Genomic DNA, 27,946 nt, shown 5'->3' with positions numbered 1-27,946 from the left:
CCTGAGCAACTTAGTTCTCTGTTAAATTAATTAAATGCTCTGTTTTCCATTGCTTCATGTGCCCTTTGATCTGTTTGGCAGAATGTGTTGTTTCCTAAAATAAATTTAACACTCACTTTAAGGGAGGGACAGGGTGCAAGAATTCTCTGATTGTGCACTGCTGAAAAACACATGTGATTCACCTTTACCTTTTATTAAAAAACACATTTTTGTCCTAACCAGTGATTCCCAGGTTTTGCTCTGAAACACCCCTGTGTTTTATGGTTTTTACTCCAATCCAGTTCAAAATCAGTGCATCATTCTTACTTTGAATTAATCTTAAGGTTTTTTTTTAATTAAAGATGTAATTTCTTAATCCATTTTTGCTAAAATATAAAGGTTTCCTTTTGTTATTTGTTTTTAATTCATCCTGTCCAATAGATTTAGCTCCTTTAATTGTATTCAGTTACTGAAGGCTTAAGGAGAGCAATTGCTTTGGTGACATATTTACAGTATTTGCAACAAAAGTTTTTTTTAATAAGCAAACAAGTAAGGTGATTGATCTCCATTAGCTTCCTATGTTGTTTGCACCTCAGTCTGCACTCCTCATTGCTGATCATCAGCTGTTGCCTACCATTACAACATCAACAAATCTTGTATAGCCCAAAATCACACAAGGAATACCTCAATGGGCTTTAACCGGGCCCGTTTTATGACAGCACTCATGACAGTAAACTCTACCTAAAATATTAAAGGAAAAGGAAATAAAACAGAAAAGGTAAGCATTTAGAGCCATGGCAAAGAGTATAAATATTAATGAATTTCTGAGAAATATCTGTAGGCCAAATAATTAAAAACATTGTTAATTTAAAAGTAAGAATGATGCACTGAATGTGAAAGTGTTTGAAATAAAAACCTTTAGCAGTGGGGGTCCTGAAGGACTAAACTTGGAAAAATACTGGCCTGAATTTTTTTTGTGCTAAATTGTTTGTTTTTTATTTCATGGTGGTCTGTGTTTAGCAGCTGGTTCATGAGTTCAGTTTTCTGGGTTTGAATTCTGCATGTCTCACATCCCAAAAACATGTTTAGTTATACTAAACTAGACTTGTGTGAGTGCAGTAAGGTTGCAGGGTATACTGGTATTGGAAAAATAGAAATTTTTAAATGGTATGGTACAAGCATATTGATTTCAGTACAGGAAGTAAATGTCAGCTTTCCACTCAAACCCTCCCTCAAACAACACTAAGGTAATACAAACTTTAGAAGTTACAGGGTGGTCCAGATCTAATTATGCAGACCCAGATCGTCTGGATGACTTTGATTTAGATACTTTATTTATCCCAAGGGGAAATTCACATACTCCAGCAGCAGCACACTGATACAAAAAACAATATTAAATTAAAGAGTGATAAAAATGCAGGTAAAAACAGACAATAACTTTGAATAATGTTAACGTTTACTACTCAAAACCCCCACCAATGGGTGGAATTGAAGAGTTGCATAGTGTGGGGGAGGAACGGTCTCCTCAGTCTGTCAGTGGAGCAGGACAATAACAGCAGTCTGTCACTGAAGCTACTCCGCTGTCTGGAGATGACACTGTTAAGTGGATGCAGTGGATTCTCCATGATTGACAGGGGCCTGCTCAGCGCCCATCGCTCTGCCACAGAAGTTAAACTGTCCAGCTTCATTCCTACAATAGAGCCTGCCTTCCTCACCAGTTTGTCCAGGTGTGAGGCGTCCTTCTTCTTTATGCTGCCTCCCCAGCACACCACCGTGTAGAAGAGGGCACTCGCCACAACTGTCTGATAGAACATCTGCAGCATCTTATTGCAGATGTTGAAGGACTCCAGCATTCTAAGGAAGTATAGTCGGTTCTGTCCTCTCTTGCACAGAGCATCTGTATTGGCAGTCCAATACAATTTATCATCCAGCTGCACTCCCACGTATTTATAGGTCTGCACCCTCTGCACGCAGTCACGTCTGATGATCACAGGGATTTATGCAGCGACGATTCTTCTTCGTGACTTCTCGATGGTCCAAGATTTTTCGGGTGATTTTCTATGTAATAAACTTAATAAGTTATAGTGTAATGAAAATTGCATAATTAGATCTGGACCACCCTATACTATTTACATACTGAGTACACATAGACACAGATTTGTTTAAACAGACAGGAAATAGTAATTTGAAACCAATTAACATAAGTGGAACCCAACAATATCGGTCCATTAATTAATTGTTGAATTTTGGTCAGTTGACAACTAATCCATCCATCCTGGTTTCTCTTTAACAGGTTTGTGGTTAAATTTGAATCCTGAACAGGGTGGAAATCCATCATAAGGCACACTTACACACACACACATGAAAATTAGTTTGTGAAGCACATGTGTCTGCCACGCTGTCTCTTAAGCCAATGTCACTTTTTGTGACTTCTAGTCGTTGGGAGTGTTAGATTCGCCGACTCCGTAGCTGATTTCATCGCTGGAACATATCAGTTTGCATAACAGAAAATCAAAGGGCATTTCACAGTTAGTGATTGCATGTCAACCTTTCAGAACAGTTGTGCTTGCCCCTTTTTGTGACAGCCAATAACATGCTGCATGATGGAACCAATATGAAGGGTCAAGAGGTACAACAAGTTCAGCCGCAGTCTCAGCCATTTTTTTTTTTTGCCCAATCTGTCATGGCCTGTAAATACACAAGAAATCAGAAAGGCAAGCTTCTCTTCCTGTGTTCCTTATTCCTTATCACTGCATTATATGAATTGTACAATGCAGAGATGGCAAAAGCAGATGACGGTTTAAACAAATCTTAATTAAAAGTAAAACGTATTCTGCCATTAATAATTTCTGTAGAAATAATAGTAAGCCCCCTTATCAGTTGTCTGTATTAGACCTGTCAGTCTAAAAGTAGTGAAAAATCCTTTTAAAGACACATTTACAATTGAATTAGATTAAACAGCAATAATTAATGGTGGATGTTTGATTTAGTCAGGGATAGTTGAAGACTAGTTGGAGTGAATTGCTGTACATTTCATATTATGTGACTGAATTATGGGATCATGCTGCTGACTACCTCCAACTTGTTAAAATTTGTAAGTGAAGCCTACAACTGAAAATTGCTTTGAAAGCTGTCTGATGTGACTTGGCCTTTAGATAGACACGTTGCCTTAAGTCTGATACATTACTGAGGTGCTCTTCTGTTCATTTTATTATATTTATTGACTCCGAATGCACAATAAATCATGCAATATCTCAGTAAAATGCATGTATAGATTTTACTGATTGCTAAATACTGTACATGCTGGGAATTAATAGACACATAAAGACACAGATTTGTTAACCCAGTCAGAAAACAAAGTAGAAAGTGAATAACATAAATAGCAACAGTTAATATTTTCACCCACCTGAGCTCTACTGACTTCCTGCCTTGCAAGCAGTGCTGCAGTGATAAGCTCCAGCCTCCATAGCACTGAACTGGGTTCAGTAGAATAAAGAATGTTATATTGTTCTTATTCATTATTTCTTTAAACCTGATTATCTAGTTTAAGGTTACTACTCTCCCAGCAGCATTTGGTTGACATAAGGCAGGAAGCAAACAAGGATGGTGCCACAGTCCATCACAATTCATATTTGTGTACAACCACGCTCACTCATCAATGTATAGTTATATAAAATTAATTAAATATAACCTTGGTAGACTACAAATACAAATATCATTCCACTTTTTTTTTGATTAAGGCTGAGGGCAGGGTTCTGAGTTGGACTTCTGAAAGCTGCCTGATCATTCTTTGCTTTCCCAAATGTAGTCTCAGTGTGTAATACTCTTATTTACAGATTGCTTTATGTATGTGTATATGAACTTGTTTTCTTTATTTTTGCATCCCCTCACACAGGCAAGCTCTACCACTTTCAGAATTGAGCGTGATACTTTTGGTGAACTACAAGTGCCAAGTGACAAGTATTATGGTGCCCAGACGGTCAGATCTACACTGAACTTTAAAATTGGTGGTGTAACAGAAAGGATGCCTGTAAGTTTAAATTTTACAAAAATATATAAAATGTATGTAGGGTGGCTCAGTGGTAGCACTGCTGCTTCGTAGTTAGGAGATCCGGGTTCACTTCCTGCGCCCTCCCTGCTTGGAGTTTGCATGTTCTCCCCATGTTTGCGTGGGTTTCCACTGGGTACTCCAGTTTCCTCCCATAGTCCAAAGACATGCAGGTTAGGTGCATTGGTGATTCTAAATTGTCCCTAGTGTGTGCTTGGTGTGTGTGTACCCTGCGGTGGGCTAGCGCCCCGCCCAGGGTTTGTTTCCTGCCTTGGACCCTGTGTTGGCTGGGATGGGCTCCAGCAGACCCCCGTGATCCTGTAGTTAGGATATAGCGGGTTGGATAATGGATGGATGGATGTATCATTTTATTATATCTTCACATATATGTAAACTGGCCAAACAGCTCCAGAAGTCATCTGCCTAATATCAGTGTTTAATCTTGCTTTGTTTTTAAAATTCAATTGAAATCACAAATAAATATGTAGGACCCCAACTGCTTTGCTGCACAAAGTTCTTTTTTAGGCCACACTTTTGCTTTACTGATTTCAAATAAGCAAAAAACTGAAAGGCATTCATATTTCAGTTCTACAGTATGTTGAGTACCCATTCATGCCTTTTTTCAGGTGTTGCAGAGCTTTGTACACCTATTAGCCCCTAAACAAAAATCTTGTAGTTTTAGTTTCTAAAATATCTTTTGTTGTTTTTTTTTTACAAGAACATATAATGTATGCTCTATAAACTAGCTTTAAATCGTTGTTGTATATCTATGTAAACTAAGTGATCTTAGTGTTTAGTTTTGAGGACATTAATATTAAGTAAGGGGTTTGACTTTGTTAGCATTGGTTAAGCATTATCAGTGTAAAAATCACTTTAAAGGTGTCAGTTTCACACACACACGCAGTATTGTTATGTCAGATAACATTTTATTGCTTTAGTACTGCCCATTGTATTATATTCCTTTGTGTGTAATTATGTTTTACCAAGTACATGCATTTCTTCTGCAAATTATCTGTTTATCACTCCCCTTCTAATGCATTTCAGATCCAAGTGATTAAGGCTTTTGGCATTCTGAAAAAAGCAGCAGCTGAAGTCAACAAGGACTATGGCTTAGACCCCAAGATTGCAGGAGCTATTGTTATGGCTGCTGATGAGGTATGTTAAGCTTCTAATGAACATCCTTTCTAGTCAGGGTAAATGCCATGTCTTGTTAAAAAAAAATTCAGATATGTCTAAAGAATCATCCAAACTATTTACCAATGCCCTAATTTTACTTGGATGTCAGGCTGCAATTTGCAATAGATCTCCTTCTATTCTGCATTGTCTTGCTAAGGGTTTGGCACAGTTAGGTCCTGGTATTTTGTTTTATCTTTGGTGCTCATAATTTAATGCCTCTGATTGTTTGAAATGGGGCAAAATACTCGCAGAGGAAATACATTTGGGACAGGCGCCACAGTAACAAAGACTCCATTTCCAGTAAACAAACACCTCACACACTTTAACAGACACACTCCCTCTTTCACTTCTGGACACTCTATCAGTCACTCACTTATTCACATTACGTTAGATAGATAGATAGATAGATAGATAGATAGATAGATACATACATACATACATACATACATACATACATACATACATACATACATACATACATACATACATACATACATACATACATACGACATACATACATACATACATACATACATACATACATACATACATACTTTATTAATCCTAAGGGGAAATTCACATAATCCAGCAGCAGTATACTGATACAAAGAAACAATATTAAATTAAATAGTAATAAAAATGAAAAAGAAAAAGAAAATTAATGTAAGCATTTACTCCCCCGGGTGGAATTGAAGAGTTGCATAGTGTGAGGGAGGAACGATCTCCTCAGTCTGTCAGTGGAGCAGGACAGTAACAGCAGTCTGTCGCTGAAGCTGCTCCTCTGTCTCGAGATGACACTGTTAAGTGGATGCAGTGGATTATTCATGATTGACAGGAGTTTGCTTAGTGCCCATCGCTCTGCCACAGATGTTAAACTGTCCAACTTTACTCCTACAATAGAGCCTGCCTTCTTAACAAGTTCGTCCAGGCGTGAGGCGTCTTTCATCTTTATGCTGCCACCCCAGCACACCACCGCGTAGAAGAGGGCACTCGCCACAACCGTCTGGTAGAACATCTGCAGCATCTTAAAGCAGATGTTGAAGGATGCCAACCTTCTCAGAAAGTATAGTCTGCTCTGACCTTTCTTACATAGAGCATCAGTATTGGCAGACCAGTCCAATTTGTCATCCAGCTGCACTCCCAGATATTTATAGGTCTGCACCCTCTGCACACAGTCACCTCTGATGATCACAGGGTCCATGAGGAGCCTGGGCCTCCTAAAATCCACCACCAGCTTCTTGGTCTTGCTGGTGTTAAGGTGTAAGTGGTTTGAGTCGCACCATTTAACAAAGTCTTTGATTAACTTTCTGTACTCCTCCTCCTGCCCACTCCTGATGCAGCCCACAATAGCAGTGTCATCAGCGAACTTTTGCACGTGGCAGGACTGCCAAAAGCATTCAAACAACTACTAGGTTAGATGTCCGTTAACTTGTTTTAAATGTTGTCTCACTGCCTTGTCTCACGTGGCGTTAAAGTGTCTCTCGCAGGACGTCAAATTGTCTTCCAAGAAGATCACGTCTCGTCTCCCTAGTCTCCCTCCCAAGATTTGTTTTTATAATAGAGAAATCAGTTTTTTGTGATATTGTTATTGCTGTTCTTTAATGTGTTTTTCCCACATTTCTGAATTGTGGAAAGTTCAAGTCCTCTACGTTGTTTTTAAGGGAAATAATAATTTTGGAAATTCAAACCATTTTGGGAAAACAGAAACCCACCCATCCATCCGTCCTTTTTCTACCTTTCTTATCCAGTTTAGTTTAAGGTCATTCCAGCAGCATTGAGCTTAAAGTAACAACCAACGCTGGATGAGTTGCTTGTCCATACCAGGGCACATTTGGTTACAAAATACCAATTTAGAAATGTCAGTTACACTTATATGCTACAGTTTGCTTTTTGTAAAGCATTACAGTTCTGTGACTGATACATTCGTGTTTTTAGCAGAAAATGAGAGACAGTTGTGCAGGCTTGCAAAGAACACATCTCAAATTATTTTCATATTCACAAAAATTGAAGAAGTGTTGCTACTAAGATAATTTAACTGCTGAAATTTCTATTAAAAAGATCATTTTGAACACACAATTAGTGTGATGTATTTTTTCCTATTATTAAAGTAAAATGTAAAATATGTTGAAACATTTGAATTAGGTAGGGATAGCATGACAGTACTAATGGTAAAAAATGCAATGATTAGGCACAGTAGAAAAATACACTAAGAACATCTATCTGACCTAAATAAAGCAAGGTGTCACATTTTGTGTTTAATAGATCTGTTAGTTTACAGGTCAAGCTTTACATTTATGCTACTCTCTATGTGGAATGAAGTAAAACATCCATATAATCAGGCAACAAATAAGTCAGTGTATCCAGGAATTTTTCTTTTTTTAACTCTGAAACTAGTATTCATCATTTAACTGTGCTACAGTATATGCTGGTGCTCATAGGTAACATTAATGATAAAACATTCTGATAAAATATGCCTATACACAGCCTGTTAATAAATTTTTCTGATGTTGTTTGCTAACAATTTTTAATAATGTAAGTGTTCAAAACATGAGCTTTTTGGGTGATGTAACTATGCCACCCAGCAGATTACTGGAATACGTTTGTAGTTGTATAAGCTTCATTCTGATCTTTTATAATGAAAATATTGTAGACTGAGATTAACTAAAAAACAATAAACTTTATACATAAAGTCTCCATTTCTTTAAATCTTTAAACATCATTCCATTGTTTCTGCAATAAACTTTATATATAAAGTCTCCATTTCATTAAATCTTTAAACATCATTCCATTGTTTCTGCGTTGTTGAGAAAGAGTTGAAAATTCAGACGTAATTAACATTTAATAATAATTTATTGTTAAAGAAAAAAGACCTTTTTCATTTTCTAAGCTGAAAAAGTTTAGTTTAAATGAATTAATATTTATTGTACTTTTCTCACAGTGATAAATCTCTATATATGTAAAATCCAACGTCTGTCTGTATGTCTGTCCGCTTTTCACAAGAGAACTACTTAACGGATTTAGATCAGGGTTTTTTTCTTTAATTTGCTTGAACACTCCTGTTGATTATGTGACTTCTCTGCACTAAGTATCATAGTTCATTTATTTGCGCAAATCCGAGAGACATGCAGTGGGCCAAGGAAAGTAGGCCGGGGCCTTCCTCACTCACGCGCCAGCTACCTCCATTTAGTGAGCGAGCGAGAGATCTACTTAATAGATTTAGATTGAGTTTTTTCCTATAATTTGCTTGAACATTCCAGTTGATTTTGCAACTTCTGTCGTTCTACGAATCATAGTTCGCTTGCAGGAGCTATATATTTGTGCTAATCCGAGACAGAAGCATGACGTCAGGAGTGGGGAGCCATGTAGGGCCCTCCTCACTGTCCTGTTTCACTACTGCACAGGCAGAGCCACGGGGGACGACAAGTCATGTTATAAAATCCTGAAGTGAAAAAGAGTGTAATTTGCCTTTTCTGAACCCAATTAAGGCAAATGTTTTCTGCCCTTTTCAGACTTGCCTATCATAATCTCTGTGTAGATTTATGATTTGTGTTGTCTTTTGCAAAAATATATTTAAAAGCCATTTGTTTAAGTCTAGTCTATAGTTATATCATGGACGGTACCATAAAGATAATTTAAGGAAGATCAACACATTGCCTCAGCCATTAGTTATGAGTATGCTTTTTTACAGCTCCGTGTTTTACAGAGTTTGAATCTTTGTTTGGGTTTTGTGTGTGTGTGTGTGTGTGTGTTGGGAGTGGGGGGGTTTGCATTGTCTTCATTTGTGTTGCTTTGTTTTTTGTTTTTTTTTAATTAGTTTTTTTTTTCTGCCACGTTCTAGAAACATACATGTTAGACTAATTGGCAACTGTAAATTGTGTAAACAGTGATGCCAGGAATGGATATACACCCAACAATTCTAATGTGAATAAATTAGCCTTAGTGAAAAATGAAAGCTCAATCTGTGTGAAACAAGTTATTATTAATAGTTTTCAGTCTGTTTTGTGGTACAATTTTGTTTGCCAAATGGCTTTAATTGAATACAAAAGAATTTAACATCATTGATAGTTACTGTATCTGTAACTATACTTTTCGTAACTTTCACAAAGTTGTCTAAAGTCCAAATTTTTCTGAATTCATTTGCAAATGCCTGTCAATTGTACATATTCCCATCACGATTTCCTGAAGACAGCTTTGTTTTGTTTTTTAAGTGATCTTTCACTTTTTTTTTTCTTTTTAGATCATTGCGGGTAAACTAGATGATCATTTTCCTTTGGTCGTGTGGCAGACAGGATCAGGAACCCAGTCTAACATGAATGTGAATGAAGTTATCAGCAATAGAGCAATTGAGATTTTGGGAGGTAAACTTGGCAGCAAAGATCCAGTACACCCCAATGACCATGTGAACAAAAGTCAGGTACTAAAATATGTTACAAATCCTGTCTCCCAGAATGCGTCACTATAACTTATTTTATTTTCATAGTACTGTATCTTGTTTGGTGATGGTTATATTATGGGGTAGAAAAAGTGCATTCTTTAAGGATTTAGCACAATTAAACTGGTATATGCTAAATACGGACATAAAAATAAGCAATGAAAAATAAATGTGTAAATCTTCACAGCATAATGCACAGTTAAAACTAAGGAGAACATAAAATATTTCATGCCACCACTAGAACAAATGTTGCAGCATTTATTTATTTACATGATTCAGAAACACAATGGTACTGATCTTTTACCTATATCTGAAATATAAATTACTTTTGTGACTGTCACTCATTTTTTGTTCTTTCTGCATTGAATATGCAAGAGAAAGGAATAAGAACCCATCTGAATTTGTTTTAATTTATTCTAATAAATTTTTGTCTTGTATTCCATTTGCATAAGTTTTCATTTCATGTTAGGCAAAACTGTAAGGTCGATTGCTTGCTTTGCTGTGCTGCCTTTACCCTCTTTTACTAAACACAGAAATCTGGGGACTTGTTCTACTTTTTGTTTTTACTTTACACTACTGAGGCTAAATGAGTTATAGTTAAGTGCCTAGGCAGCCAAGAGTATGCACCTGTAATATTAGTAATATCATATATCACCGCTATCCTATTTCCATTTTTCATACTAGTTTTGAGCCATCACACTTTTTCTTCTTTTCATTTTTTTTTTCTTCTTCCACTATAGAGCTCTAATGACACTTTCCCCACGGCAATGCACATTGCTGCTGCCAAAGAGGTTCATGACATCCTGTTGCCTGGGTTACAGAAGCTTCATGATGCGCTTGAGGCGAAAGCTAAAGAGTTTAAAGATATCATTAAGATTGGACGCACTCATACTCAGGATGCCGTTCCTCTCTCTTTGGGACAGGTATAGTATGGTTTAGGCAAAAAAAAAAACACTGTAGAAATTAGCAGGAATCATTTTTTTAATTATCTTGAAACAGTCCCAAATGGACATGTTGCCTAAGAGTTTTATTTTTAACTTTTATCATATGTTAAGCCTTATATGAATTTTGTCGTACTAAATTAAAAAGAAGGTCTTGTAGATACAAGTAATGTAAGGGTCAACTAAAATGAGTATATAATTGTGTGCATTTAGCATTTTTTGTAATTTTTTTTTCCCCCAATAGGAGTTTAGTGGATATGTGCAACAAGTTAAATACAGCATAGAGAGAGTAAAATCTTCCATGCCAAGAATATATGAACTTGCAGCTGGGGGTACTGCAGTTGGTACTGGCCTCAACACCCGCATTGGATTTGCAGAGAAAGTAGCTGCTAGAGTTGCCCAGCTTACAGGTAATGCCTGCCGTCTTCCTTTTGTTTTAAATCATTTTGATTTTTGGAACAATTTATTAAACTACATTAATGTCAAAATGCACTGAAGATTACAGTTTGATTACTCGGTCTACAGTACTTGTTATTTTATTTTTTTCAGGGTTACCATTTGTGACTGCTGCAAATAAATTTGAAGCTCTAGCTTCTCATGATGCTTTAGTGGAACTGAGTGGTTCAATGAATACAGTTGCATGCAGCCTAATGAAGATTGCCAATGATATTAGATTCCTTGGTTCTGGACCTCGGAGTGGTTTGGGAGAGCTCATCCTTCCTGAAAATGAACCTGGAAGTAGCATTATGCCAGGTAAACCTGATACTAAGGTTTCAGTAATATAGAATAATTGACATTTTTTACTGTAAGCATACTTTCTTAATAAGACAACAGTAATGTGCTGGACCTTTAGATGGGTGATTTTTACCTAGGTTTCTGGTCTCTGTTGTATTTTCTGCCTTTAACAGCAGATTATTATATATAGTACTTTATTCATGAGTGACAGTGTGGTGTAGTGGGTAGTGCTGCTGCCTCATTGCTTCAGGAAGGTGGATCCAAATCTCAGCCCAGCCAGTGTGCAGTTTCCATATTCATGTCTTGGTGGGATTTTTCCCCAGATACCCCAAGGTATGCTTTGTAATAACTACAAACTTAATGGTTTTTTCAAGTGAGTTGTTACCTTCACATCTAATGCTACCATTAGTATGCCATTCAAAGAGGATCCATATATAAACATTAATGAGCTAGATCAAAATGCAACCTCTGGCAGTGCTATCCACCACCAAATAAGTTTTATGCAAATGTTTATTCTATCTCAGGTTTAAGAGTGATTGCTGACCAAAGTATGACCCCAGCATGCTGTGCATATTCCTAGATTTTCCTTTTTGTTTTCCTTATTGACAGGATTTTTTATATAGCTTGTTCCACTAAAGCACACCACTGTGTTCACAGCAATAGCATTCATCTTCTGATGCAACCTGTCTTTCTTATAAATAAAAAAGTAATAGTAATACACAGCTAAGTGCAGTGAAAACCAAATAGGAAGTACAGCAATATGTTGCAAAGACACTCTGTGAAAATCTGCATTCATCCCCGACCCAACGAAGAGAGTCATATGGTTACAGATCTCCACCTAAAATATTTTTTGCATAGAATACAACAGCAGGTAGCAAATGACCACAGGCCCAGCATGTTTACTTTACAATTATTGAGTTTTGAAAAAGTTCTGGATGGATTCTTGAAGAGAGAAATAAGTTTATTTTTCAATCTATACTAATAAAAGACAAAGCCCTCACTGACTGACTGACTGACTGACTCACTCACTCACTCATCACTAATTGTTCAACTTCGCACGTAGGTAGAAGGCTGAAATTTGGCAGGCTCATTCCTTACAGCTTACTTACAAAAGTTAAGCAGGTTTCATTTTGAAATTCTACGCGAAACGGTCATAACGGTTGACAACGTCCGCCATGTTGAACTTTCTTATTTATTGCCCCATCTTCACGAAATTTGGTAGGCGGCTTCCCTACGCTGACCGAAACCGATGTACGTACTTATTTCGGTGGTATGACGCCACTGTCGGCTGCTATATTGAACTTTTAAACGGTCTTTGTTACTTATGGGCCCATCTTCAAGAAATTTGGTGCGCGGGTTCCCAACGCTAACTGAATCCTACTTACGTACATATATACATCCATAGCCTGCAGCTCGGTCACCATGTGAGGCAGCGTTGGGTCCCCCATCCCAACGCCTCCCACGTTGTTGGCTGCCTGCCTATATAAGGGCATCCGTTGCTCCGGTCTCTTCATTCCCTTCCTTGCTTTGCCACGGGATTCACGTCTCCCTGCTGATAACTGCAGCCTTTTTATTTAATCCACAGCTTCTCCGCTGTTTTATTGTATATTTATTATGATTATAGTTATTGTGTAGGTATTTTAGACTTAGTTTACATTGTTCAGGTACCCATTTCCTTTATCATTCCAACTGTACCCCCATTAACATGTCTATCGAGGTGATCACCATCAATCAAAGAACTGTCACTTACCGAGTGGTTTCCATGCCTGGAGATGCTGTCTGCCTTTTTCTTTCTCTGTGTTACATATTGCACGGCCATATCAGGCTCACTTTTGATATCCGGAGGAACATTGTGTCTTATGTATTGAATGACTGGGACAGGTTCAAGGTGTGGACTGATGACGGTACAGCAGATAATTATACTACACAGGAGCAGTAGAAGAGTGAAATGCTTAAGCCCTTCACCTATGGTTCTGCATGTGAGTTGATGGCTGCCGGTGAATTGTTCGGTTGTCGCTTTCAAGTGTACCGAAATGGCCAAATATTTTACACCTTTGGACAACCGCCAATGCCTCTTAAACATCTTAGATTGACAGGTGATGATTTCAGTAGTGGACACTTTGATGTTTATGAATGTTTAAACTCTCAAAAGCTGGATGCGAAGTTATCGATGAAACTGGTTGTATGCTTACAACGCTTGACAGATGCCGAATGTCACTTCAACACAACAAGTCCTACAAATACTGTCGTAATTGAAACAAACCATGAAACTCAAACTGATTACGACAGCAGCAATCCAAGCTGTGAGATTTGAAACAAGATTACTGTTCACATGGCCAACTGTACGTTGCATGCTCAAGAGTAAGCTCAGCGCACAGCTTGGTCATATTACAACCGGAGGGCCGAACTGACAACGTGGTATACAAAGAGATCCTTAACAAATAATTATTGGTATATTTTCCCTCAGTTTAAAAAGGTTTATTTTTCTTCTTAATAAAAATTTTAAGGCTGTACTTTGCCGCTGTGAAGCGCGGGTATTTTGCTGGTATGAAATAATACAGAACATTGCTTTGCCACTGGTTGATGGTGGATTGGCATTCTTCCAGTAAAGCAGTTGTCCTTATAGTGAGTTACAAGACATGAAAGCCAATTTTTTAAAGCATACTTGTATCCTTGCAGGTATTTACTCCAAATATTGCTATAACAGTTGTAACAAGAAGAGACTCGAAGCAGGGCAAGGTTTGGGGAAGCCACCCGTTTAATGCGGTTTCCTGGCTACAAAAGCAAATGATTCATGTAGACAAGTTTACACGACAGAGTCCAAAACAGAACTGCCTCCCAGAGCAAAGGCAGGAGGCTTTATAGGACGTTGGGCGGAAGTGACATCGTCCTCGGGCCCGGGACCGGAAGTGATATCGTCCTCGGGGCCAGGACCGGAAATGATGTGTCCCGCTTCGAGGTGGTGGCTCCTGGTGGGATTTCCTGGGAAAGACCTGTAGGGAACTTAGAAAGAGCATCAGCATACGGGGGGCAGATGTATAATCAGTCCTCTCTAAGCCCTTCAGCTGCCTCCTATGCACACATGTGTGACACAGTATTGGAAGTTATTTTAAATTCAAGGGTATCGGAGACACATACAGTTTTATTACTGTTGTATTACACATATATTTTTGCTCAAAATAGTTTACGTCTTAGATAGTGTCACAATTTGTGGCCTAGTGTTGCATGCACTTGATGACTTGCTCACAGGCTGGATCTTGCCATGGGTGTATTTTAAATTAGATATATGTGAACAAGGAATAATTGTTAACTGATTGGCACTTTTGACACATATTGCAGTAGAATGTATTTTATGAATGGCTAAATTCCATTTCTTTTGTGACATTTAATTGAGGGATACCTTTCACCAAGTGGCAAGTATCTTTAGACTTTTTTTGTGTACCCTGTCTAAATCCACATCCTGACTAACCAGTATCATCTCAGAGATGGATGTATTTTACGTAAAAGAAAGTTTGGTAGGTTGCTTTTATTTTAATTTGCATATATAATAAAAGCTACCCATTTATAGATTAAAAAAGTAACATTACTATATAATTAAACTCTAGGATATCTTCAAACATATCTCTCTATATATAAAAAAAAATCCTAGAATGGAAAAGCAAAGGCGCCAATACGTGATCTTCTCGGAAGTTCTTGAAAGACATTTTAAAGACCATGAGACAAAAAAGACTGGCCACGGAGCGTCTCGCAGGGACTGTAAACATGAGACTTGGTGCCAAGAGATTGTCCCAGGGCAGTCTCGCGGGGACATGGAACATAAGATTCTTGCAAGACACGCCCTTCTTATCAAATAAGAGCTTGGACAGCCAGCAAAACATTCAGTCATGTAAAGTCACGTGGCACACAAAGATCCTGTGCTCTGGGCATAGAAGAAAGAGCAGTGCGGAGAAAAGAGACCCAAGGCACGATATATATGTAGAGAAAGGTACAGAATATGAAAGCAGTAACAGTCGAAAGTATTATAGCATCCCATCCAAGCTGAAGCCTTTTCTGTTTTAAGTGACTGTTAGGTCCGATTGAGGGAGGGCAGAGTACAGCACGGAAGACTGATAGCGGGGTGCTGATTGTTGCGGTAAGGGGGAGGCGAGATCCGTTGGAGTGGGTGCTAGAAAGTTGTGTTTGGGGTTACGCAGCTGACGATTGTTAAAGTAGAACTTTTGTGACACTTTATCACGTCAGTCACTACAGTTTCAAAAAAAGATAGCACAGATCGCATTGACGCAATCAAAAGGAAATTAGTTTAAGTCAGAGAATTTCAAAAACGGGGTTTAACTCACATGCATTTATTGGTTACTTTGCAAAAAAAAATTAACTGCTGATGATGAAGATCGTTTTGTCTGTGCTGAAATTCCAAACAGAGAAACCTATCCTGAATTATGGTACAAAGTCATTAAACACAAGTCTCACTGACCTCATTTAAAAGATTTAGCATATTGGGACACGAAAGATTCCAAATATTGTTTTTACAGAAGTTCTGAAATAAAAGTGAAACTAATGAAATAGCAACAATTCAAAGAAAAAAAAATCTTACAAGTGTGTATCCGGAAAACCAAACACAGGGGTTGGCGAGTGAAGCCCCCTAGTGTATATATACAGTGGTGTGAAAAACTATTTGCCCCCTTCCTGATTTCTTATTCTTTTGCATGTTTGTCACACAAAATGTTTCTGATCATCAAACACATTTAACCATTAGTCAAATATAACACAAGTAAACACAAAATGCAGTTTTTAAATGATGGTTTTTATTATTTAGGGAGAAAAAAATCCAAACCTACATGGCCCTGTGTGAAAAAGTAATTGCCCCTTGTTAAAAATAACCTAACTGTGGTGTATCACACCTGAGTTCAATTTCCGTAGCCACCCCCAGGCCTGATTACTGCCACACCTGTTTCAATCAAGAAATCACTTAAATAGGAGCTGCCTGACACAGAGAAGTAGACCAAAAGCACCTCAAAAGCTAGACATCATGCCAAGATCCAAAATAAATTCAGGAACAAATGAGAACAGAAGTAATTGAGATCTATCAGTCTGGTAAAGGTTATAAAGCCATTTCTAAAGGTTTGGGACTCCAGCGAACCACAGTGAGAGCCATTATCCACAAATGGCAAAAACATGGAACAGTGGTGAACCTTCCCAGGAGTGGCGGCTGACCAAAATTACCCCAAGAGCGCAGAGACGACTCATCCAAGAGGTCACAAAAGACCCCAGGACAACTTCTAAAGAACTGCAGGCCTCACTTGCTTCAATTAAGGTCAGTGTTCACGACTCCACCATAAGAAAGAGACTGGGCAAAAACGGCCTGCATGGCAGATTTCCAAGACGCAAACCACTGTTAAGCAAAAAGAACATTAGGGCTCCTCTCAATTTTGCTAAGAAACATCTCAATGATTGCCAAGACTTTTGAGAAAATACCTTGTGGACTGATGAGACAAAAGTTGAACTTTTTGGAAGGCAAATGTCCCGTTACATCTGGCGTAAAAGGAACACAGCATTTCAGAAAAGAACATCATACCAACAGTAAAATATGGTGGTGGTAGTGTGATGGTCTGGGGTTGTTTTGCTGCTTCAGGACCTGGAAGGCTTGCTGTGATAGATGGAACCATGAATTCTACTGTCTACCAAAAAATCTTGAAGGAGAATGTCCGCCATCTGTTCATCAACTCAAGCTGAAGCGATCTTGGGTGCTGCAACAGGACAATGACCCAAAACACACCAGCAAATCCACCTCTGAATGGCTGAAGAAAAACAAAATGAAGACTTTGGAGTGGCCTAGTCAAAGTCCTGACCTGAATCCAATTGAGATGCTATGGCATGAACTTAAAAAGGCGGTTCATGCTAGAAAACCCTCAAATAAGCTGAATTACAACAATTCTGCAAAGATGAGTGGGCCAAAATTCCTCCAGAGCGCTGTAAAAGACTCATTGCTAGTTATCGCAAACGCTTGTTTGCTGCTAAGGGTGGCCCAACCAGTTATTAGGTTCAGGGGGCAATTACTTTTTCACACAGGGCCATGTAGGTTTGGATTTTTTTTTCTCCCTAAATAATAAAAACCATCATTTAAAAACTGCATTTTGTGTTTACTTGTGTTATATTTGACTAATGGTTTAATTTTGTTTGATGATCAGAAACATTTTGTGTGACGAACATGCAAAAGAATAAGAAAGCAGGAAGGGGGCAAATAGCTATTCACACCACTGTATAAATAAAAGAGGAGTTGTTCTGTTTCTTGCCAAATAAGGTGAACTGTAAACAATTCCCATTACTAATAAAATATATACATTACTTTGAACTGCAAACATTAACAGATTACAAACGTTAGCACAGTTAGGCTTACCTCTCCCAGCGGTTGACTAAGTTGTATTGGGGATGTGTTTGGCCATCGGGAGTGTCAGTCAGACAAGAAAATATGAATATACAAAAAATACAGGTTAATTTGAAATGGTAAACTAATTTGAATTCAATTTGCACAGAATGTCTGTTTTATTATAGGACAGTTTGCAAATTAACCAGGGCTTTTCATTGGGAGGCCTTGAAATGTGAAAACTTTGTATACCACATTATATTCTTGATATCTCATTGAAGTGTAAACTTTCTTGACAAATTTCTTTAAAGAATAAGAGTGCCAGATTTTACTGGAAACCGGTCCAATAGGAGCTGAGTTTTTTTTCCTGGAGACAGACAGACATGGTGATCTCAGTGGTGCTTTTTTGCATTATATGCAAACACGCCTAAAAATGGGTTATGTAAATCATTATAACAATTTGCACAAAATTACTACAAAGTAAAACCTAATATAATGTAATTTTCCATTTGTCCTTACAGACCAACATAATGTTTTCTGTGGCCATTTTGATCACTGACAACAGGCATCTCGTCATGTGATTGCATACAATACCACCTGATTCATCAGTTCTTTGTTTCTGTTCATGATGTACAGAGGACTGAGTGTCCAAACAGTGTAATTAAAGACTTCAGCCAGTCCTGCACCATCACTTTTCTCACGTCACCTTTTTGGAAAAACATCCAGGTCCATTGGCACTTGCATGACTAGATTCAGGGACAGTAGCTGAACAGCCAAACTTCTACAACAATATTTACAAATACAAATTGCAGATAATCATATGTGTGTGTGTGTGTGTGTATTAGTATGCATGATGTGTGTAGTTTGCATATCTGGAGCAGGGTCATAGGGAAGACAATCCCTGGACAGAACGCCAGTCCATCACAGGGTGAAAAAACAGAAACACGTCAGACGCTAATTTAGTATTGCTTGTCCACCTAACTTACATGTCTTTGTACTGTGGGAGGAAGCTGGGGCACCCAAAGGAAAGCTACACAGATATAGAGTATTGTAATGTGTTCATTCTTACTTTCTTTTTGTATTTTTGTCAACGGTTCGGAGGAGACATGAAAGTAAGGATTTCATTATACTGTGTACACAATACAATAAACTTGACTTGAAAGAAAAACATTTCAGAATTTTTAGTCCATAATGAAAAATTGCAAGTGGTAATTGACAACATGATATTTGTACCTCAAAAAAAAAGAAAAAGAAAAAAACAGCAATTTTAAAACAACAATTACAAAACTAGTGAGTTGTTGTACTATATTACTTTATTGCTGTAACAATATCCGTCACGTGGAATCTGATTTGGTGAAGCTCATACAAATAAGAACATTCATAGCAGCAATTCTTCAAAGGTTTCCAAACAACATAACATAAGCATCCTTAGATATTCATTAGGTTAGTGCAGAAAATGCACATAATTACGCTTGGCATGGTTGCTGACCATGCAGTGGATTTTGAGGAGTGCATCTCTCAGCCTGGTAGATGTATAAATTGTATATCTGAAACTCTTTTTGGCATTCATTTTTGTATTACAATTAACCCAAAGGTTAAGTGCTCAATTTAACGATTCACCTTCCCTGAAGATAGTTTTGTGCATTAAAGGATTTTTGTTTTGGTATTCATTTTCAATGTGTCAGTCTTGCAAAAGCCTAGCCAGCAGATTGCTATTTTCTTTAAATATGTATTGTTCACATAATATGCTTAAAATGTAATACTTGATGCAATATATTGCATTAAGTTGTTTTTAATACCACGTGAGTGGTTTTAGTTCATTGTTTATTAATTATGTATACAAGTGCGCTTTTTATTTGGTACCACTCCTGGATTCTTTAAGGAAATGAATCACTGTCAGGGGCCACATATTTTAAAGTTTTTCCACTTTTGCAATATATTCTAAAGTACTCAAGAAAAGAGAACTAAAATTTCTAGTATCATTTGGATTCACTATGACTCAACTCAACAATAAGTGATTTTGATTGGCCCAGTTATGTATATTTTTGCCTTTTTGTACCCTCATAAACCATTTGTGCAGCTTTTTCCAAAGTAGCAAATGTTCTTGTGCCATACATTATTTGTTTGTAGGACCACCACATTTATTGCCTTCATACTAGGGGGAAAGAAAGTGGTTGTAATCTTGTAACAGATGATATTTGACAAAAATAATTAACTGTAGTAAAGCATAAAAGGGAAGTACATGCATGTAGTGGCATCTAACCTTTGGTCCTTGACATCTTAAAGTTAGTTTTAGAGAATAATTTGCATTCATCTATTTACTGTTAGGGAAAGATGCTGGAATGGCAACCAATTATGGGTTTGGTGTCTGTTTTCTACCCAGTTACGTCGACCTACATGACCTTGAAATAGATTAAGCAAATTAATACATTAGATACATAGATAGATACTTTATTAATCCCAAGGGGAAATTCACACAATTACAATTTATGTTCTGTTCTGTTTCTTAACATCCCATTGCCAGCTGATAAAAGGCAGCTAATTTAGGGCATATATTTACATACACAGATGGCCAGTTCTGAGACGGCCCGGTAACATAATTTTTGATGGGCTCCTCTAGTGTGTGAGAGAAAGCCAAACTTTGTGTAGAAGACCAATGTGCAGACAATGAGCTGGGTAATAATCCTAGGTTCCTTAAATTGTGAACCATTAGCACTTTGCTCTTCTCGAACAATGATTTTCAGTAATTGTGTAATTCCTTGGTTTAATACGAATGTATGCTTATATGGAATCTTTGAAATAGTTTTTATGATTCAGTCTTGTTTATTTTTATATAGTGCTCTTCAGTGAGTACAGGTGCAGATCACTGTGACAAGTTCACTATATCAGTAATAAACTTATCCATCCATCCATTATCCAACCCGCTATATCCTAACTACAGGGTCACGGGGATCTGCTGGAGTAATCCCAGCCAACACAGGGCGCAAGGCAGGAAACAAACCCTGTGCAGGGTGCCAGCCAACTGCAGGGCATACACACCCTCACACCAAGCACACACTAGGGACAATTTAGGATCGCCAGTGCACCTAACCTGCATGTCTTTGGACTGTGGGAGGAAACCAGAGCACCCGGAGGAAACCCACACAGACACGGGGAGACCATGCAAACTCCACGCAGGGAGGACCCGGGAAGTGAACCCAGAAGAAACAAAAGTTGGAACTAATTTCTTGATTACAATATAATATCAGTGTATGTCGTTAGACTGTGTCATTTTTTACAGATACATTTATTTTACCTCATCTGTCTTTTTCTGGCATACTACAGTTATCTATTTGCAGTGATGGACTGGAGAGCCCTGTCCCGAGGATTATTGCAGCCCCCCACGACCTTGCTCTGGATTAAGCTAGTGTAGAAAATGGTATGGTACTATAGTTATCTAGTTAATGCCTGAAAAGGGCCAGAATCTAATGAGAAAGCAATAGGTGCAAAACAGTAGACATCTTTTAAATGATGCTCATTTATCACATAGCACACAAAAATGCAGTCTTGTACTCTCTCTGACTTGATTTAGTAACAGTATTCCACTGTATTGTGGTGGAAAACCTGTTCTAACACAGAGAGAGCACATAATCTACACACAGAAATCGTCCATCCCAAACCTAAATCTAGAGCTGTAGAATTTCCTTTATGCAAAACAATCCAACTAGATGTATACACTTTCACCATTAGTCTTGTGTACGCGGTTTATGCAAAAAAAAAAAAAAGCTTCATTTTTTTATACTCATATGGTGTGAGAGAGCACTATGAAAATAAATATTAATATCAGTACACCTGCTTAAGTGTGCAGTCACAGCCAGCTGTTATTTGATGCAACACAGGGTTGTAACAATAATCAGACACTAATTATGATACAGTATACGTGTAATTTCAATTTCAAAATCATGGCCTATTTTTTCCAAATTATTTTTATTTACTTTTGAAAAGCCACAGCCATTTCATTTTAGAGAAAATTGATTCTCTGTATATTTTTCAGTTTATCAAGATATGGAAAGCTTCTTAGTTTACATTAACATCAAAATTTTCTATTCTGTTTTACTGTGTTTTAAGCCACGTTAACAATGCATTTTTGCTATAGGGAATTGCAATGGGAAATGTACAAGGTAATTGGAGCTGACAAATGAACTGTTGGCCTTGTTTATTTCTTTTCTGCAGATATATTTTCCATAAAGAGTAATTGTATTCATTTAGCAAATGATACAGTAGTTAGTCTTCATGAGCTAATGTTAGTATTTTTTTCTTCAATGTAAAGTTATGGGTTTATTTTTTTAATTTTTTACTTGAGGGTGTTTACAGATTATAAACTGCTCAAAAAAATTAAAGGAACACTTTGAAAACACATCAGATCTCAATGGGAAAAAGAAATCCTCCTGGATATCTATACTGATATAGACTGGGTAATGTGTTAGGAACGAAAGGATGCCACATCGTTTGATGGAAATGAAAATGATCAACCTACAGAGCCCTGAATTCAAAGACGCCCCAAAAATCAGAGTGAAAAAATTATGTGGCAGGCTAGTCCATTTTGCCAAAATTTAATTGCAGTAACTCAAAATTGTATGCAGCACTTTGTATGGCCCCTGTGTTCTTGTATACATGCCTGACAACATCAGTGCATGCTTCTAATGAGATGACAGATGGTGTTGTGGGGGATCTCCTCCCAGATCTGGACCAGGGCATCACTGAGCTCCTGGACAGTCTGAGGTGCAACCTGGTGGTATTGGATGGACCAAAACATAATGTCCCAGAGGTGTTCTATTGGATTTAGGTCAGGAAAGTGTGGTGGCCAGTCAATGGTATCAATTCCTTCATCCTCCAGGAACTGCCTGCATACTCTCACCACATGAGGCCAGGAATTGTCGTGCACCAGGAGCCACTGTACCAGCATAGGGTCTGACAATGGGTCCAAGGATTTCATCCTGATACCTAATGGCAGCCAAGGTGCCTTTGTCAAGCCTGTAGCGGTCTGTGTGACCCTCCATGGATATGCCTCCCCAGACAATCATTAACCCATCACCAAACTGCTCATGCTGAATGATGTTACAGGCAGCATAATGTTCTCCATGGCTTCTCCAGACCCTTTCACTTCTGTCACGTGCTCAGGGTGAACCTGCTCTCATCTGTAAAAGCACAGGGCACCAGTGGTGCATCTGCCAATTCTGGTATTCTATGGCGAATGCCAATCGAGCTGCATGCTGCTGGGCAGTGAGCTCAGGGCCCATTAGAGGACATGGGGCCCTTGGGTCACCCTCATGAAGTCTTTCTGGTTGTTTGGTCAGAGACATTCACACCAGTGGCCTGCTGGAGGTCATTTTGTAGGGCTCTGGCAGTGCTCATCCTGTTCCTCCTTGCCCAAAGGAGCAGATACTGGTCCTGCTGATGGGTTATGGACCTTCTATGGCCCTCTCCAGCTCTCCCAGAGTAACTGCTTGTCTCCTAGAATCTCCTCCATGCCCTTGAGACTGTGCAGGGAGACACAGCAAACCTTCTGGCAATGACACGTATTGATGTGCCATCCTGGAGAAGTTGGACTACCTGTGCAACCTCTGTAGGGTCCAGGTATCGCCTCATGCTACCAGTAGTGACACTGACTGTAGCCAAATGCAAAACTAGTGAAGAAACAGTCAGAAAAGATGAGGAGGGAAAAATGTCAGTGGCCTCCACCTGTTAAACCATTCCTGTTTTGGGGGTCATCTCATTGTTGCCCCTCTAGTGCATCTGTTGTTAATTTCATTAACACCACAGCAGCTGAAACTGATTAGCAACCCCTCTGCTACTTAACTGACCAGATTAATATCCCATAAGTTTCATTGACTTTATGCTATATTCTGATTAAAAAGTGTTCCTTTAATTCTTTTGAGCAGTATATTTATCTTGGGTTAAGAGGCCTTTAGTTTATGTGATGGCATATATTTAGGTGATTTGCTTTAAATTTATGTGCAGATAACTACTTTGTTTAATTTGAAACAAAATGTATTTCTAGCACAAAAACCATAAAAATAAATATTTTGCCCTTTCATATTCTGAGTGAAGTAATTTTAGTGTCTTTGCATTTATCATGTAATTAATTTTCTGATGTAATATGCAATGAGAGTATTTTTTAAATTTAGTGTGATTCAGGTAATAAAATAAGTTATGTTCCTAGGTTATGCGTTTTATGTTACTAGCCATAATACCCATTGTTGAATGGGTGTAAATAACCGTCTTCTGGAAATTCAGCATGACTAAACATAACTCAAAAAGACGTACTCCTCGACAAAAGTTGAAATCCTGCATGACAGTGAAATTGTTATAAAGTGAAAGATAGTGCTATACATTCCTGTTGCTCTAGATGAGATTCCATTTTGGCTAATACATGAAACTATGTGCATGTTGATGATATCCTCGCCTTAGCTTCAGCACACTCCTGCTGAGTGATGGGAACTGTAGTCCCCACATAGGCACTGGCTTATGAGTTACACCCCAACCATTACAACCTCTCATCTCGATCCGACATGTAGTCTTAGTTGGGCCAATAGCAATGCACATTGAAAATTCTATGAAAATCAGTTCAGCCAATTTTGCATCTAACAAGCATCCAAATGGCTTTCAGATTTTGTACCACTTTCAAAAAGAAACGTACGTAACTTTGGAAGTAATAGGTTACAATCGTTAAACGTTTAGCCGTGCAGTACCCCACCAACAAGCATTGTGTTAATTAATAAACATGGTATCTGTACCAAATTATGGTTTTATGTACACAGATTGAGAGGTTGAAATTTATAATAAAATGTTTTCCACAAATAATACAAGACATTAATATGGCTTGTGAATGTTTCTTATGGAGTCAGTGATGTTCCCTGAGATTGATGAAGTCATACAAAGAGTGATGTTTTGAATGATTCCTGATGAGAGAACAGAAGGTCTTCAAACTGTTGCCTTTTGGTTTCATCATTTATATTATTATGCCAATGCTTCACCTCTTATTTACAGGTATAGAATAGGGCTATATGCTGATCCAAAAAAATGTAGTTACCAAAGGTACAAAAGAATGATATTTAAGAGACACTTCCTGGATGAAAGTAGTCTTACATTCCCAAAGGTTACTAACACTACCTATATATTTGTGTGTCATGGAATGAGTAGCACCCTGACCAGGATGGGCACCATTCTCTTACCTGGACGGAAGACCCATATAATGGATGGTGACACAGAGGGGTGTGGCATTCTCTGTCCTAGCCTGGTAGTTGGCACTGAACATTCACTAGGAGTCACATCTTACCAACAAAGCTTGGACACTCTTTTCCCTGCCAGGAACCCAGAAGAAATAAGGGACAATTGGAAGTTGTCTTGCATGCTCATGTTGTGTCCTGGTGCACTGAGTGGCAGCATCCCTCTTGTCAAACCCCTGTCTGGATGCCCACAAAGCAGCATTAGAACTGAGAATTGAGTGGAGCTGTTGCGAGGTGAATCCCTCACACCTGACTCGGAAGTGCTTCCTGGAGGCAGTGTTTTGGCTCTCGAAGTACTCCCCAGGTTGGGCTTCAAAGAAAGTCCTCCAAGTCACCCAGAAAGTCAGAGGTGGGTGTGAAGAAAATGAAATTGCTTGTCTGGGTGAAGTGGAGGTGGAGAAAAATAAAAAATAATAGTTTTGTGGTTATGTAAACCACAAGCCTCTGTTGATTTATTTTGCTAAAAAAAAAATCATATTTGGACCCAAGAGTGAGATTTGGGGTGCTGGTACCCCCAGTTACAGACCACATGGTGTCAGATGTGTTTTGTGTTCTTGAATACTTGCTTACTTGCTACTGCACTTGAAAATGATTACAATGTTTTGTTTAATGGTAGTTTAGTATTATGAATATTATTATACATAAACCAAAAGAGTAAGCATACAAAAAGTCACAATAATCCCAACTCCAGCGAAGTGTGAATCAGTATTTGATTTCACAATTGTTACTTATTCACACAGCATTAATAATTTAAGTTTTCTGTTCTATTTTTATACATTTACATTATATTTTTATTTGTAAATCTAAATCATATACATTTCCCACCTATAATCCAAAATAAACAATACATGTCAGTATATTGCCCATGAATAATGTATTTTTATGGGAAAAGCTAAAAATGCAGGGCAATCAAGCCCTGTTCCAATAACATTTGCTACAATTCAGTGTCCTCTTATATATTCCTGGTTAATTCACAGGATTCCACATAAATACTGTGGATTATGTAAATATCAAACTAAAGAGGAATAACTCAGTTTTACCCCCTCATTCCAATCCCGTAAAATTGTGTCAGTCCATTTGTTATGCACAATGCGTGGAGGGATCACCAGTTTCTCATAAACCATGTATATTTCTGGAATGTATTGGCAATCTGGGTCAACCATGCCCATTCTGGGACATTTTCTTTTTTTTTTTTTATAATAACTCTTGTCTTAGCCTCTTTTAAGGAACAAAATGTGGTTTATTGATACAGAACCACCAAGCCTGGTGCAATCCTCTCCCAATCCCCATTTAGCTCCACAGCATATAAAGCCATTCTGAACATACAGAAGCCATGGATTCCCACTGTAGCCGTGTTGTGGTTCAGTGTGGTTGTTCCCATTGTGATTTGCATTCTTCACCCTGGCATTCTGATTTTATCTGAACCCCAGGTGCACCCTTCAGGTGGAAATACACACAGGAAATGTCTCAAATAAAGTTTTTCTTTAACTGCACTGTGTACAGGTTTCAAACACCTTCATTAAATACTCATTTTCTTGAGCAGTATTTTTTGGCTTTCATTCTATATAACAACCACTTTCAAAAAAGCCTCATTAATGTGTTTTTCTGTATTGAATAGAAACCCTGACACACTATGCTTAAAATAAACATGATATTCATAAGAATGTGTCTTCATTTTGCAGCACTTATGGTTTATGCTACATTAATAAACTATTTTTGTAAGGTTCTACTAGGTATGCCTCATTGTGCTTAGCCTACAAATTATAGAAAGAGCTAGTGTTATTTGTTCATTTATATGGAAGCCATCTAAATGTAAACTTTGCCTGTCTTACTGACGTGTTTAATAAAATATGTAAATAAATAATGATCAAACTACACAATTCTGCCCTAAATCATTTAATTATTTTTCCTAGCGTTCATAGAGAACATAATAAGTAATGTCAGAGATCCAGTTTTCCCAATAATATTTGGGAATGGAGTTCAATGGCATTCTAAAAACATGAAAGTATATATACACAGAAATAAAAGAGGACATTCTTTTACTTTGCCTGTTATCATCTTTTTTGTTTAATCTCAAATCCTGTTTCTAGCATATAGCAAAAACAGAAACTTGTTATTCACTTTCAAAGTACTTCTGGAAGTTGATGTGCAGGAGTTGTTTTTTGTCTTCAAATTTGTTATCCATCGGTGGATACTGAATGTTTCTAATGAGAATTATTATCTGGTTACTTTATTTTATTTTATTTTACTTATATTTTTCTACCCCTTTCTGTAGGAAAGGTTAACCCAACACAGTGCGAAGCAATCACTATGGTAGCTGCACAAGTAATGGGAAACCATGTTGCTGTGACAGTCGGAGGAAGCAATGGTCATTTTGAACTGAACGTTTTTAAACCAATGATTGTAAGTATTATAAAACATTTACTCACTTGCTGGTATGTGTACATTTAGTACCATTTTATCGTAAAAATCTGAACAGGCTTGTTACACAAAGTGACCGTTTGTAATTGAGGTTAACATAATTTGTGTAAATTACTGAGCCAGAAGTAAATATACCACTTGCTGTACAATAATCAAATAGGTACAAATAGTCTCCCATAGTCAGTTTTCACATTGAGATATTTTTCCTTTTTACATTTGAGCTAGATTGGGCTCCTTTAATCTGCTGAGAACATCGTTGTGGCACTTCTGCCTGTTGACATGAATTACTCTTTCCATCCATCCATCCATTTTCTAACCCGCTGAATCCGAACACAGGGTCACGGGGGTCTGCAGGAGCCAATCCCAGCCAACACAGGGCACAAGGCAGAAACCAATCCTGGGCAGGGTGCCAACCCACCGCAGGACACACACAAACACACCCACACACTAGGGCCAATTTAGAATCGCCAATCCACCTAACCTGCATGTCTTTGGATTGTGGGAGGAAACCGGGCGCCGGAGGAAACCCACGCAGACACGAGGAGAACATGCAAACTCCACGCAGGGAGGACCCGGGAAGCGAAC

At 38.0% G+C, this 27,946-nt stretch overlaps 1 protein-coding gene across 1 annotated transcript in view; it reads left to right on the top strand.

The window, feature by feature from the left end:
• Positions 1–27,946, top strand: part of fh (fumarate hydratase) — a 60,609-nt gene that overhangs the window by 8,901 nt on the left and 23,762 nt on the right. The window contains exons 2-8 of the mRNA XM_039738025.1: positions 3,875–4,009; positions 5,072–5,182; positions 9,441–9,617; positions 10,376–10,558; positions 10,821–10,986; positions 11,126–11,329; positions 27,216–27,343. Coding sequence (XP_039593959.1) covers positions 3,875–4,009; positions 5,072–5,182; positions 9,441–9,617; positions 10,376–10,558; positions 10,821–10,986; positions 11,126–11,329; positions 27,216–27,343 — 1,104 coding nt within the window. The remainder of the gene's footprint in view (positions 1–3,874; positions 4,010–5,071; positions 5,183–9,440; positions 9,618–10,375; positions 10,559–10,820; positions 10,987–11,125; positions 11,330–27,215; positions 27,344–27,946) is intronic.

Source organism: Polypterus senegalus, chromosome 16 (assembly GCF_016835505.1).
Source record: "Polypterus senegalus isolate Bchr_013 chromosome 16, ASM1683550v1, whole genome shotgun sequence".
Taxonomy (NCBI): Eukaryota; Metazoa; Chordata; class Cladistia; order Polypteriformes; family Polypteridae; genus Polypterus; species Polypterus senegalus.
The sequence above is the reverse complement of the archived record's forward strand: the minus strand, read 5'-3'. Positions and strand labels throughout refer to the sequence as shown.